The 15,386-nt window shown below is 44.1% G+C and overlaps 1 protein-coding gene across 4 annotated transcripts in view; it reads left to right on the plus strand.

The window, feature by feature from the left end:
* The first annotated feature begins 3,478 nt into the window (after positions 1-3,478).
* Positions 3,479-15,386, plus strand: part of CDK12 (cyclin dependent kinase 12) — a 71,040-nt gene continuing 59,132 nt past the window's right edge. For all 4 annotated transcript variants that reach the window (XR_004643784.1, XM_034755741.1, XM_034755742.1 and 1 more), the window contains exons 1-2: positions 3,479-5,100; positions 11,440-12,327. Coding sequence is in view for 3 of the 4 variants with exons in the window: in XM_034755741.1 (XP_034611632.1) it covers positions 4,037-5,100; positions 11,440-12,327 (1,952 nt within the window). In the remaining variant the exon portion in view is untranslated. The remainder of the gene's footprint in view (positions 5,101-11,439; positions 12,328-15,386) is intronic.

The raw sequence follows: 15,386 nt of genomic DNA on the forward strand, positions 1-15,386 counted from the left end.
CAAATCTTCAAAATATATTAAGTATTTTTACATTCTTTTTATCGAGTGGCTATTTTTGCTCCCTTTCATTGAGTCAAGTCTTCTGCAGCTGAACATTGCTTGGCTTTTGCAACAGATGGCTTTCATCAGAAGGCCTCAAAGTCCTTTACAGGCTTGAAAGCTCACAACACCCAAGAATGAGGGGTCACTAGCCCCCTAAAGGGGAAACAATACAAGAGTATGTGGAAGAAAAAATCCAAAGCACATGTCATTCTTCTTGGAGCAGGATGCAGTCCTTCTAGTGTCTAGTTTTTAGTAGGTAGTCACACTCCCCATCAGGCCCAAATGCATAGTTCTGGCTCATTGTAGAGTAAACAGAAAGATGCCCTTTTGTAGAATCCAAGGAGTATACCTGCTTCACTCCTACAGTATGACAAACAAAGATCTCTTCTTATGAGAGTTTGCCTAAGCAGTTGATTTTTATCAGCTCTACATAGGCAGAAGCACATCCCCTCTACACTGAGGGAATCCAGCCTACTTTCATACCTTCCTCTTTATGGCCCTGACTTCCTGTTAATAAGCCACAGCTGAAGACCCTCTTCTCCAAGAGTGGCAGCTCAGGCAATCTTTATGAATGGGGTAGGATTCTCTTTCCCCAAGGAAGACATTTATCCCTGTTCAATAGCCTATCGTGCAGGGTACATATGACTTATCACATACCCATGTGAGGTAGTGAATACAAATAAATTAATATTTAACAAAAAAGTAATGGAAAATTGCCCCGATAAAACTAGTAGATTTGCTAATGCAATATAAATGGGGGGAAAATGCTACCTAGGACTATAATGGTTGTCACTTTTTTTTTTTACAGAATAATTCCTCTGAAATTCATGACGTGTGGAGGTAAAACTCATATCCTTCTGCTCTAGAAAGCACTGCATTCTACCATGTGAACTAAAGGAGAATCTCCTTCAGCTGTTAGCAGTATAGGGCCTCTGATGCACAGGTCTGATTCCATCCAGTAGAGAACTGTGTTAAACACTTATATATGTCAGCTCATTACAATATTTTAATAAATCACAGAGCTCCCTGTGGAACCCAACACCCGTTATAGCAGATCAGATTGAAGAATAAAATCAGGGTGCAAGGAGGTCTGTCTACCGGGATTTTACTGAAGCCCTGATCCTGTAATGAGCTCCATGTAGTAGGCGTCCCAAAAAGGAAGTTAGAAGGTGACTTGATTTTGGTTTTGAAGTACCTATAGGTGAAGATTTCTGATAGATTAAAAAAAAACTTTACTACCAGACAAAAGCATAACAAGATCCAATGGCTAGAAATGTAAGCTAGACAAATTCAAACTGGAAATTAGGTGCAGATTTGCTAACAGTATGTGGGGCGGGGAGGTGGGGAGTATTAATCATTGGAACAGCTTGCTGAGAGGAGTGGTGGATTCTCTATCTCTTGAAGTCTTTACAACAAGATTGGATGTCTTTCTAAAAGATATAGTCTACTTCAATCAGAAATTATTGGGCTTGATACAGGAATTACTGGGTGTAATTCTGTGGCCTGTGTTAAAAAGCAGACAAGGAAAGCAGACAAGATGATCACACTAGTCCTTTCTGGCCTTAAAAACTATGAAGTTAGTGGCGCTCTATGTGGGCATAAGGGGCTTTCTATACTGAGCTCATTGCAAAATTGGGGCCTGGAGGAGCAAAAGCAGCTATAAACCACAAACTATTTGTATTTCTTTTGCCATCCTTTAACTTAAAAACAAAGCATAGATTTGTTTTTAAAGTCTGTAAAATATGAGCAAAAAGGAAATGAATGATACTGGATAAGCTTCTGAGTGGTGAGTGTCAACCTAAAGGCAATTTTATTGCCTAGAGAGTATAGTCAAGGAGGTCTATAATGAAATACAAACAATTATAATTATAGCCAGAGGGCTCAGTGTTCAAAATGCTGACATGGCTACATGGAAGCCATACATACATAAATGCAAATTGAATAAATGCTAATCAAAACCTGGAATTTCAGAGCTTTTGAAAAATTGCCTTTAAGTGAAGTGACCATGATACAAAACTACATCTGCCTTCAACAGTAACAGTCCAAATCTTACAGTTTTCAGTAGATTTAATGGTGCATTGCTGGGGCCACTGCTGTATCATTCAGTAGCACTGTTCCCCAATCCGTCATGTGTAACTCTCAAGTCTCAAAATAGTCGTTTTCATTATTGTTTCTCTTTAGAATAAGATAGGGATGGAAACTGCAAGGGGGTATTTTTAATCAGAGGGAAGGGAGGGAGTGTTTACTTGCTTTTTCTATTTGATTTAAAGTGTTAAAACTGGCATTTAAAGGCCCATACTCTACTACTCACTATCAACCAAATCTGGAGGCCTTCACCCAGGTTTTGTTCAGTCCTTACTCAGGTAAAATGTCCACTGAAGTGAGTCAAAGTGGGTGAGATAATATCTTTTAGGACCAACTTCTGTTGGTGAGAGAGACAAGCTTCCAGTCAAACAGAGCTCTTCTTGGCTTGAAAGCTTGTCTGTCTCACCAACAGAAGTTGATCCAATAAAACATATTCTCTCACACACCTTGTCTCTCTAATATTCTGACATGGCTACAACTACACCACATACTCTGGAGTGACAATTTGTCAGTTTGAGCGATAGGCAAGACAAATGTTCAGATGTCTCCCCATTGATTTTGAGAGCTTCAGTTTCTTGGTAGGGACACGTAGGGCCTGTTCCTCAAAGGGTGCCTAGGACCTGCAGCCCACGTTGTAAGAACTGCAGGAATATACTGTCTACGTAAAAAAATGGTTGTCTAGGGGGCTAGAACCATAGGACTGGGAGTCAGGACTCCTGGGTTGTTTCCAGCTTGAAGGAGAGTGTGATCAGGGGTTTAGAGTCACTGCGAGTCAGGACTCCTCAGTTCTGTTTTTGGCTCTGGAACAGGAGTGGGGTCTAGTGGTTAGAGCAAGGGACTGAGAGTCAGGATGCCTGGGTTCTCTTTCCATGAATCTGGGCCTAGAGAGGCACCGACACCCCCACCCCCACTCTGCCTTGGGGCACTGCTAGGATCATGCTTGGCATGCGTTTCATGCCACCCATTGCAAGGCACTCAGGCTCCCTCTGGAGCTGGAGAGGGGGAGGGCATTCCATGATGCTTCTGAACACAAGTGTGTGTGTGGGGCAGGGCCTTAGCGATTTGTGGACACTCTGCATCTCAATAAAGTTTTGTTGGGGAAATGAAGGGGGGGGGGCTGTCCGCACAGTGCGCCTCGATAAAGTTTTGTTGAAAAGAGAGGTCGCCTTGTGCTCGCTTGTTTCTCTGACCGCGTTACCAGGTGGCTCAATAAAGTTTTCTTGAGGCGCTCTCGCGAGGCTTGAGCGGGCCCGGCCGGCGTTTCTCGCGGGGTTTGGCCGAGCGGGGGGGGGCCGGGGAGGCTGCGCTCATCACGCGAGAGCAGGAGTCTCGCGAGAGTTGGCGGCTGCCCCCCTTGGAAGCGGTGCCGTTTCGCTTTGGGAAGTGAGAGGGGAGGCGGCCCCGAGAGCGGGGCGGACAAAGGGGGCCGCGAGCCGGGCACCCGCCGCACCGCGGCCGAGGGGGTGGGAGCCGGGGACCCTCCGCGTAGGGAGCCACTCAGGGAGCCGGGCCTAGGGACCTGCTCAGAGGCCCAGGGGGCCCCTGCCTAGAGGACCCTCTGCCCAGGCCAGGGGGCCCGCTCGTGGGCCCAGCCCCCCCCTCCCAAGGCCCCCCTCCTTGGGGCTTTCCAGGCCCTGTAGCTTCCTGCCCAGGGGCCCTGTGAGGTCAAGTCCCCTCCCCCCACCACCCACCCCGGGGCCTGATCCAAAGAGCTGCACCCCATGAAGGAGGGAGAGAGCTAGAACGAGGGAGGAAAGGCAAAGTGGGGGAAGTGGCTGTGAATGGTGGGAGGAGAAAGGCGAGCCACGGAAAGAGGAGAGAGGCCTATAGAGGGGGGGTGACTGGGGTTTAAAGTTTGGGGGTTTTGGAGGATTCCCCCCTCCCCTCTTGCAAGCACAGTGGAGAAGGAATGCCAAATCCAGAGAGACATGGGGGCAAGAAGGATGGAGGAGGAGGGGGGTCCTTGCAGCTGCAGACATCCAGCAGTGGCAGTTCAAACAGCAAGGAGAGGCACCGGCTGGTCTCCAGACACAAGAGGCACAGGTCCAAGCACTCCAAAGATTCGCCGCTGGTGGCTCAAGAGACGGCGGCACCACTGGGCGCAATGATCAAGCCACTGGTGGAGTACGATGACATCAGCTCCGACTCGGACACCTTCTCGGATGATGTGGCCCTCAAGCTGGAAAGAAGGGAGAATGACGAGAGGAAAGGGAGTTCAGACAGGAGCGACAGGTTGCACAAGCACCGGCACCACCAGCACAAACGTGTTCGGGAGCTGATCAGGAGTAAGCAGGTGGAAAAGGAGAAGAAGCTGGAAAAGAATCAGGAGGTGTCCAGCAAGTCAGGGTCCACCAAGGACCGAGTGTCAGGGACTTCCAAGAGACTCAACGAGGAGAATGAGGAACACTTTAAGTCACAGCCCTCAAGAAGCAGCAACAAAGAGTCCAGGTCATCCAAAGCACACAAGGAGAAGTCCAGAAAAGAGCGGGAGCTGAAGTCTGGGCACAAAGACCGCAGTAAAAGCCATCGGAAAAGGGACACCCTGAAAAGCTACAAAGCAACTGACAGTCCAAAACGGAAATCAAGAAGTCCCCATAGGAAATGGGCTGACAGCCCCAAACAGGATGACAGCCCCTCAGGAGCATCCTACACGCAAGAATATGATCTCAGCCCTCCACGGTCGCATACATCCAGCAACTATGACTCCTACAAGAAGAGCCCCGGTGGCTCATCGCGCAGGCAGTCGGTCAGCCCACCCTACAAGGAACCTGTAGCATACCAGTCCAACACTCGGTCTCCTAGTCCTTACAGTAGGAGACAGAGGTCCGCCAGCCCATACAACAGGAGGCGCTCCTCCAGTTATGAGAGGGGAAGTGGGTCGTACAGTGGGAGATCACCCAGCCCATACAGCCGAAGGCGCTCGAGCAGTCCTTTTGTTGCCAAGCGGTCAGTGAGCCGAAGTCCAGTAGCCAGGTGTGTGATCTCTATGTTGTCTTTTATGTGTCGGGGGGCGATTGAATGGCTCTGGGGATGTGAGCGATTGACCCTCTAGATCATCTATTCAGATCTAGCCCAGGTAATTAGTGTTCACTTATTACTGCCAAGGGCTCCTCACTGGTCTGTGTGAGTTTGCTGGGGCTCGTTACAGTTCGCTTTGGATAGATGTCCGCATCTTAAAAAGCACCACCATTGTTGGCACTAATCAGCCTCAATGTTGGCAGCCTCAGCAAAGAGGCCAAGACTGAATGAGCCATTAGGATTGAGTTACACTTGCCTCTAGAAGTGGCTCCTGCAGAACATGAGTGAAGCATTGTGGGGAAGTTTGCAGTAGTGAGTGTTCTGTGGAAAGTATTTAAATTTCTAGTGCTGAAAATCCAGCACCTTTCACTAGCACTAAATGTACTTAAAAAAGCTCTCACGTTCTGGAAACCTTGGTCAAAATTCTAAGAAAAAGTTTTATCACAGTTTTCAGAAAGATTGTTTAATTCTGGGCATATCTCACTCTGAACTGATTAATTGTTTTCTTTCCTTTCATCATAATTAGTTGACTGTATTTAAGTTGCTTCTTTCTAGTTTAGACTTGCTTTTCTCAGTCTGTGTTCTGCTCAGTTATGGATCATTTGCTTCCATTTGTTTTAAATAGCTCCTGGGCATTCTAGAAGGGCAATTAGGTAACTTCTTTATTTTGGAACAGATGTATTTTTTTTTCTCTTTTTGCACCAGTAACTTTGACACACGCACACAACCCATTTTTGTTTGAAATTAGTAATAGTGCTGCATTTTATTTCGGATGTGTAGTAATCAAGAGTATTTTGAGTACAGATTGATAGGTAGCCTAACACAGATTATTTTTCAGTCTAAAGCTTGTGCCTCAGTGAACTTCCAGTTCACAGCATGTGTGTTATGGAGCTATGGTTATAGCTTTATCATAATTCCGAGCTGAACTTGTATGAAGTAAGTCCGTATGGTCAAAACAACATGTACAATGTTAGTTGTGTTGCTTCCCTGGATTCCATTGGGGGCTGTGAGCAAGGAGATTGGTCCTGTGCATCTTTAGCTATGTGATTGATATGTCTCATGTGGGTAGTCCATTGAACTCGTAGCTTGTGGAATTGAGCCCTAAAACCACATCCACGGCTCTCAACATTTAAGGAGTCGGCTTTCCGATGAAAATCAGGGCTGGTATGGGCTAAGAACATTACCTTTCTCTTCACAGCAAATCGCTATCTCCAGGGTAAAATCCTACTGGCGATAAGGTATTGGTAATTTTTGCCTTGATTTAGCTCATTGAGGTCAATCCTATTCTCCCCCATCTGGAATTTATTTGACTAGCTGCATGGAAGCAAAAGGTACCTGTCCCTTATCTCCACTAGGATTTTATATTGAGATGGCTATCTCCATATAAAAAAACAAACCAAAACCAAATACTTTTTGGGGAATGAAGACATTGCTTTCATAGACTGTGCGCTTTGACACCCCTGGAAAAGTTGACTGGGTGGCAGATGCCTCGTGTATCCTTTCTGGCTGTGCTCGTAGGCTCTGTTAAGGGTGTGTATCTACTCTTCCTTCACCAGCAAGAGGGTTGCTATTGGATTGGAGGGTAGTAGAGGAATCAGTGGGATCCTAAAGCGCTGTGTTTTCCCTCCATTCCCCCTCTTCCCCCAACACACCCCAAATAGCAATAGCTGATTTGTTCTGTATAATGCTACAAGGTGGCACCTTAAAGACTAACAGATTTATTTGGGCATAAGCTTTGTGGGTAAAAATCTCACTTCTTGTATAATGCTAGTTACTCCTGTGAAGTGAACATCACTTTTTCCGAGCCTGGTTTTATGGAAGCCGCTTTGAATGTGCTTCCGTGAACTTGCATAGCCATGTGGGAAAGTTTTTGAGCACACCTTTCTGGTATGGCACTTAGCTAGTTAGCCAAACCAAAAAAAAATTCCAAAGGTTACTGCTTGTTTAGACACTGTTTATTTTGAATTCTTTGAATCTAGGGTTAAATTGATAACCCACCACGGTCCCACCCCTTTCTCCTGAAGCTGGTCTGCAGTTTTTGTATAGCACACTTTTTTTAATCAAAGCTCAGTTTCACTGAGCAACACAAAGCAGGAAATAAGGAGTCAACTGAGTGTGGAAGAAGCCTTCAGAAAATGGCTACCCCAAAGAACACTATTAGACTTAAATGAGCAAAGGGAAATTTTCAGACCTTATTTTCTTTCTAACTGTTAAGCAAACTAAAAATCAGAACTCCTGTGTGTATGTTGGTTGTTGCTTCACTGAACATGCATTCCATGCAGTGAGGAAAGTTTAGTGTAAATTCCTCAGAGGGGGATGAAAGAGTCTTTCCTGTGGCACTGATGTTTTTTCATTGGCTGAGAGTGAAATCCTTTCTAGTGATTCTTTTATGTCCCCATTCCCAAAATGTAGTCTGAGAAGGAAGATGGTGAACTAAATACAGGTATGTCCCTGATGCAGAAAGCACACTGCAGGTCACATTCCAAGTGGCCCTTCCAAACAAACTGCTTTTGGTTAAGGAGGAAATGTAGAGTCTTTGGTTGGGAGGGAAGGTAACAGATGTAATCACTTGTCTTCTATAGCAGTTGTCGTAACTATACCATTGCAGCTATAGCCAAGAGAAAGAATTCAGGTAACACCCCACTTGATGGATGTCCGCTTGCACACTATTATGAGGTTTTAGTTTCTGGGTTTGTATGTGCACCATAGTCACTGGTGTGCAGCACAAAATCACATATTGTCAAATGTCCGTGAACTGGATTTAGAGGATTTAATTTGAGGTAGTTTCTCTAGTGCAAGGGTGGGCAAACTACGGCCCACAGGCCGCATCTGGCCCACCAGTTGTTTTAATCTGGCCCTCGAGCTCCCACTGGGGAGCGGGGTCGGGAGCTTGCTACGCTCCAGCTGGAGAGCAGGGTTGGGGGCTGCTTTGCGCGGCTCCTGGAAGCAGCAGCATGTCCCCGCTACGGCTTCTACGCGTAGGGGTGGCCAGGGAGCTCCGCTCTGCATGCTGCCCCCACCCCAAGCGCCGCCCCCACAGCTCCCATTGGCCAGGAATTGTGGCCAATGGGAGCTGCAGTGGTGGCGCCTGCAGACAGGGCAGCAGAGCCGCCCGGATGTGTTTCTGTGTAGGGAGCCGGATGGGGGACATGATGCTGCTTCCGGGAGCCACTTGAGGTAAGTGTCGCCTGGAGCCTGAGCCCCTGAGCCCCCTGCGCCCCTGTCCCAGCCCTCATCCCCCTCCCAGCCTCCAAACCTCTTGGTCCCAGCCCGGAGCACCCTCCTGCACCCCAAACCCCTCATCCCCACCTCTGATCCTGCACTCCCAGCCAGAGCCCTCACCCCCTCCCACACCCCAACCCCAATTTCGTGAGCATTCATGGCCCACCATACAATTTCCATACCCATATGTGGCCCTCGGGCCAAAAAGTTTGCCCACCCCTGCTCTAGTAGTTAAAACAAGAAACCAGGAGTCAAGATGCCTAGGTCCTAGTCCCACCTTTGCCACTAACTTTCACTTCACCACTATGCTTGTGATTTCTCCACTGTATAATGGGGGCATAATGCCGAATAATCTCACCTGTGAGGTATGCGTAATATTTTTAGATCGCTCTTAGAGCCTCAGGTGACAGGCATTCTGGAAGTGTCCGATTGTGCTCTCTCTATCATGTCTTGTTCTGCATTCATCACTGGTTGAGGGCAAACTGTTGCTAACAACTCTTAGCAACGTCGTTTCATAGTATAGATAGGGCTAGAGATTTCTATTAGTTCTTCCTCCGAGATATCTTTCTTTGGTACAGCTCTGATTGTAGCAGAGAAGTCTCCCTGTTGCCAGTGTGCTTTGGTTTTCTGTAGTGAGCCATTCCCATTCTCTCCCGTTGATACCTTTATCTTAATTCACGGGCCTGATGGCTAGCATTTTACATGTCCAGTTTCCTGCATTAGAAATACAGGAATTTTTTTACCCTTCCACTGTAGCTGGAAAGAAAAGCTTGAACATCTCTAAAGCTGGGAGGTTTTCCTCCCTTTTTAAGTACTATAAACTAGGTAATCTGCACTGCAGTGTTGGTTTCAAAGGTGATGTTTGAGGGCAAATCACTAACCTCTTGGTCAGAGATAAAGTTACTCAGTGATTACTCTAGACAGGGGAAACACCTTACAAAACTTCCTGTATATATTTGCTTCTCTTAAAACATATTTCAATGCAGTCAGCGGTAACAAAAGCTAATATTGCCTGTTGAGGGGGAGGTTTCCAGATCCATGTTATGAATCCCTTGTAGCTGGGATTTAGTGCAGGATTCAGTGCTGTCGAGGTTTCAGAACGAAGTTAGCTCTGTTTGCAGCTACCCATGTCATACAAGTTCAGTTAGGAATGTTGTCCTCAGCAAAGTCTGCAAGTGTGACCTCTGAGTGCAGTGAAAGCATGCTGTTAGCTATTTCAGCTCCTGACAGTTTTGCAGCGGGATGTGGAAAGTGAACTACTAGCCAAATGGCAAATTCTGCCTGTGTGTGTGTGACCGTTAAACTGATTATCCAGAGTCCCCTGAAGACGACATACCAGCTCGAGGCATATTGCCAGATTCTGGTTCACACAACTTCCATGAACATTGAAGACAGAATCTGAAATAAGTCTTGACTTTTTCTTTATATTCTTATTGCTATTTTTGTTCTTTAAGACTAAAAGTAAGATCCATTTAGTCATATTGATATTTGGCCTCTACAATCACAAATGGCTAGTGAAATGCTTTATAATAAGCCATTTCTATCCCTCAGCTTATTTTTAAAGCATTTATGTTGTCAGAATATTTGTGTAAAATTGCGATTCTCTTTTCCTATGCAAATTATATTAATCTCTTACACTGCATTTCAATTATAGTTTACATGTTTTCTGAACTGTGTGGAAAAGGGAATTTCTTTTAACCATGATCTAAAATCATGCTATATTTTCTACTGTGGTCAGAGAACTCTAGGTCTGAGTAGGTCATAGAGTAAAAATCAGTTGTGAGCATGATTTCAACTAAGCATGGGTAGAGTCTTACTTCAAGATTCTTTTTTATTTTTTAGTAACATGTGGCTTCCAAATCATTAAAGTCCATCGTTTACACATTACTTATAAAATGCACTGTCCCATGCCTTGCAAAATCCCAGTCTCCCTTGAAGAGGAGAAAATATTCACTGACCTGTGAATTAAAAATACCAGTTTTCTGGGCGGGGGTGGGGTTATTTTTCAGTCTTTCCAATGAAGCTTCATCCCTAATCTCCACTAGATTGACAGATATTGCAGATTTGTGCCTAACCCAAGTCCATCCTCTGTTCACCTTGTATCCTTTTAAAGGAAGGCATTTTTCTCCTTATTTGTGGCTCACACTAGAGTGCAGATTTCCAAATGCATTTCATATCTCTGCTTATGTAATAAATTGTAGTCCCCTTATTGTAAATTCAGACTTAGAGTATCTCTGAACATGTCTAAATCAGGATGAAAGCCTCAAATTGTCTTTCTGACTTGCAGTGTGCAAATGCATTTATGGTAGTAGTAAAACCTCTACTTGGAGTGAAGATGATCTGTGGGAAAAAGTGGCATTCACTCGGAGAATGTCTTATTGCAGTGATACTCAGACTGAGGCTCTCGAGCGGGAAGTAGCACTTGAATGTCTCTCTCGTGGCTCTTTGCAGCACATGATATTAAAACACTGTGTGAGTGAATATATAGTACTCCAGTAAATGAAACAATGAATTCACACTATTGTGTCTATTTTGGGTAATGTTGATTGCTAATTTGACTCCTTAGCCACTGAGGTCTGAGTTATCACTGCCTTACTGTAACACCACTGATCAACGCCACAAGGTTGTGCAAAACATTCCCACAAGCAATACTCATGTCTTATCATTGTGGTTTTCCCTCCTGCTCTACTGCCCTGAAAGATTCCTAAACTGTCAGCTCATCCTCTCAACTAAAATCCTCCAGTCAAGCACTGTGCATCTGTTATCTTTTCTTTAACTTGGGGTTTGTCTAACCCTCATCTTGCGGTTCTGTTATTTCAATTGTTGATTTGTAAGCAGCAGCTTCGTTGACCTTGGAAACTCCCTAGATGTTGGATTATTTTCAAGTGTCATCAGACTGGTGCCATTAATTTAAGTCTCCTCAGACAAGCCTTGGGTATAGTCAGAAATGTAGTTGACAATTTATGAATGCTCTTGTCTTTAGAGAGAGCTTCCCCTATTTATTAATTTCAGTAACTAACATAGTATGTGTCAGACTGCATCTCAGTTTTCTGCTTCCTGCTCTTTCCATAGGAAGTCTGTGAAGTCCCGAAGTCGAAGTCCTGTATATTCAAGACACTCATCATCATCTCACAGTAAAAAGCAGAGGTCCGGTTCACGTAGTCGCCATTCCAGTATATCGCCTGCTAGGCTACCGTTGAACTCCAGCCTGGGAGCAGAGCTTAGCAGGAAAAAGAAAGAGCGAGCGGCAGCAGCGGCAGCAGCAGCAAAGGTGGATGGGAAGGAGGCAAAGAACTCACCTGTTTTTCTGTCTATAAAAGAGAACAGCTCATCTGAGGTTAAGGAGACTGGGACAGAGTCTAAAAAAGTACCCAAAATCATTAAATCTGAAAAATCAGCTTCCGATACGGAACTGGTTAATTTAATACACATGAATGCAGAGACTAAAACCTCTCTGGAGCCAATAAAAACCAAGATAGACGAGAACTCTGAGAAGAAGCCTGCAGCTCCAGTTAAAGACTCAAAAATGATGGGAACAAAAGACTTGAAGTCTGTAGTAGTGAAAGAGGAGATTGCAACTCCAAAAGAGACAGAGACAACAGAGAAGGAGAACCCACCCCCACTGCCCTCAATAAAATCACCTCCTCCACCTCTACCAACAACGACACCGCCGCCTCAGACTCCCCCATTGCCTCCTTTGCCTCCATCACCAGCTGTTCCACCTCTACCGCTTTCCCAGCTGACTTCTGTTCAAGTCCCTACTTCAGTCCCAGCCTCTTTGCCATCTTCTTCCCACTCAAGAACATCTGCTTTGTCCACTCAGGCAAATTCTCAGCCCTCTGTCCAGGTCTCTACAAAACCACAAGTGTCTGTGACGGCTGCTATCCCACACCTGAAGACTTCAACGCTGCCTCCTCTCCCGCTCCCACCTATTCTGCTTGGGGAAGATGACTTGGATAGGTAAGGTCATGTGGAAAACTCAGTTCTGCTTGGGTTGGAATACACTGTACTAACAGAGAAGAGATTTTATTTTTAGCTTGCCGACTCCTTCTTTACCCTGCATATGTTTCCTAGAAGATACCTAGTTTTGTACTTGATTCTATTGAAGCCTGTGCCATTCTACTGAAAACACCACTCATAACCAAATGCCCTGTCACGTCGTCATTCACGATGTTATCATCTTGTCAGTCTCTCCATCCAGAATACCTATTTTGAGGGGCTTATGATTCAGTGCTGAAACTAACGCAAAATCTCAGCGAGGAAGAGAAGTTTAGAGGCTTTTTTAAAACCAGTTTAAAAAAAAAAAACATAATCAAGTCAGTCTTTATTACAAATCCATTAGATCCCTATTCTGAAAGCTGCTCTGTATGGAAGTACCGCTGTTAATTTTAATGGGGCTTCACATGGGAGAAGGGATCCTGTTGCATGCAGCAGCTTGCAAGATAAGGTCCTGACTTACTATCAAAAAATGGAATGATCCAAAAAGCTGGTTCAAAGTAACAGAAAAGATTGTGACCTATAGGAGAGGACAACACAAAGCAGTGTCACACTAACAGCATGTTGTTGGGAGGCCTTGTCTACCTGAAACAAATTGTATTGCTTTAATTTGCATTGGATTTTTAAATCAATTACTAATTGACTTAAGCTAAACTAAAAATACTATAGAAGAGCTAGGTAGTATTTTATTTATTCATAATAAACTGAAATAAGAGTGTCGACGCAGGGGTTTGCATCAGACTGACTAAACTGCTTTAAAATCGCACCTGGTGCAACTTTGTCCTGTAAACAAGGCCATAGACAGAAAAGAAAAGAATCTCAGAAGTGAAGTAGCAGATCTGGGAGGAGGGTTGTTGGGGATAAGGAAACCATGCATAGTTCAGTAGTTTTAATGGTTACATCCATATGTAATTCGCCTTGTGGTTTTACATGCAACATGTTCTTTATCTGTGCCCCATGCTGCATATCTAATTACATTGTTATATAATTTTAATGTGGAAGAGGGTAACCCTTTACCTGTCTATCTCTAAGGGCTTTTGTTTACATGGGGATGCTCAGGAAGTTAATCCAAGTTAACTTTTAAAGCCGATTACTTAAACCAAATTAAACCCAGGTGTGGATACTCTTATTCAGAGTAAAAGTGACCTTAATTTTTTGATTGTGTCACAGAGGGGTTTAATGCACTTTAACCAATCCACTTTAATTTCACACCTTAAATTATTTCTAATTAATTCTCCTGAGAGTTCACTTATAGAGGAGCCCTAAGCAGAACATCAAGACTGAGGGTAGGTCTACACTTACCCGGTAGTTCGGCGGCGAGCGATCGAACTTCTGGGTTTGACTTATCGCGTCTTGTCTGGATGCGATAAGTTGAACCCAGAAGTGCTCGCCGTCGACTGCGGTACTCCTAGACGAGAGGAGTACCGCGGAGTCGACGGGGGAGCCTGCCTGCCGCGTGTGGACTGAGGTAAGTTCGAATTAAGGTACTTCAAACTTCAGCTACGTTATTCACGTAGCTGAAGTTGCGTACCTTAGTTCGAATTAGGGGGTTAGTGTAGACCTGGCCTGAGTCCTTTCCCAAGTGAGTTGTTGTGTTAACTGCTACACGAATAATTTCTAGATCTGATAGATTACTTAACTAATCCCCTAGATGACTCCAGACGCACACTTTTTAAGATGATGGAAATTATCTATATAAACCAGGGCAAAAGAAATAGAATCAATTGAAAAAAGATTAAAAACTTTTTTGTCGTGGCACAATACTTTATTGAAGTTTTGTAATTTGTGAATGATTCCACATTAGGTCCTCCCACTATTTTTTACTTTACTAAATTGCTCACCAAAACCCTTACTCACTCTCCACTTCTCAGTAAAGAGGTCCTGGGATATCTTAATATAAGACTTAATTACTCTTGCATAATGTAAAACAAAACATCTACTAGTATCCTTTGAAGTATTATTATCACTTCTTACATGAACAAAGTTCATTATATATTCTTTGTTCACTTACTGTTCTCAATGGATCTTTCCGGCATTAGTATTAGCGAGGTACTGCTGTAATTGTGATCATTACAATATGTTATAAAAGTTTGGACCTGTACATCCTTATGTTGTCTTTCACAAACAGCACTTGGTTTAGTGTTGTTCAGTGTGTCTGTTCAGCTTTTTAAGTAGCAGTGAGAGTGGAAAGAGTAGCCTTAATGTGGTACCTAGACCAGTACTTGTATTGGAAAAGTACACACGAAACATAATGCTGTGGTTGCTAACGTGGTATAATAACCTATTGAATCAGCTCTGGTGTAGTTAAGACTGCCTTGTAAAGCATCATAAACTTTCCCACAAACTCTCACACCTCTTAGTGTGGCAGTGATGAAAATACTAATATTGTACATGTCCCCAGATGAGTGGCTGAGTAGACTCTTTCAAGGTTGACTTGCAGCTTTGTCAGTTTCTTAATTTTACCTCCACTGCCATTGTGCATTTTGAGAGATTTATAACATAGTTTCAGAATATATTTCCACCCAAAGATTGGCAAACAAGTTCTCAGCCAGTTCATTGGAAAAAGAGGAGGCAAACAAACAAAGCCACTTCATTAGGGTTAGCAGGTGTTAGTTGCAAATGACACATTGACCATGCACAGTACATTGTTTTCAATCACTTATTTGTTGCTTGTGAACCAAATTTCTTTAAGTAGATTTCTTTATTCTGTTTCCAACATGTGGAAAAAACACACGCCCTTCTTGATTTCTAAGACTGTGGCAAGCATGAAGTTTAGAATCCCATTTGAGTTGCCTAAGTACAAAATGCAGCTCAGTTGAGTAAATAAAGATTCTTGTACCTTTCTCTTCATGCTTGTGTAATGCTAAAAAGACTTGTGATGTATCATTCCAAAGGATTCACCTTTGGGGTCAGATGCAGCATGAGATGTTTCATCTTACAGGGAGGGCAGGAGGAGGGAGTGAAAATGAAGGTTTAGAAAGGAATAGTTCCATCATTTTAGGTATGTGATGGCTGACATCACT

This window comes from Trachemys scripta, chromosome 23 (genome assembly GCF_013100865.1).
Source record: "Trachemys scripta elegans isolate TJP31775 chromosome 23, CAS_Tse_1.0, whole genome shotgun sequence".
Taxonomy (NCBI): domain Eukaryota; kingdom Metazoa; phylum Chordata; order Testudines; family Emydidae; genus Trachemys; species Trachemys scripta.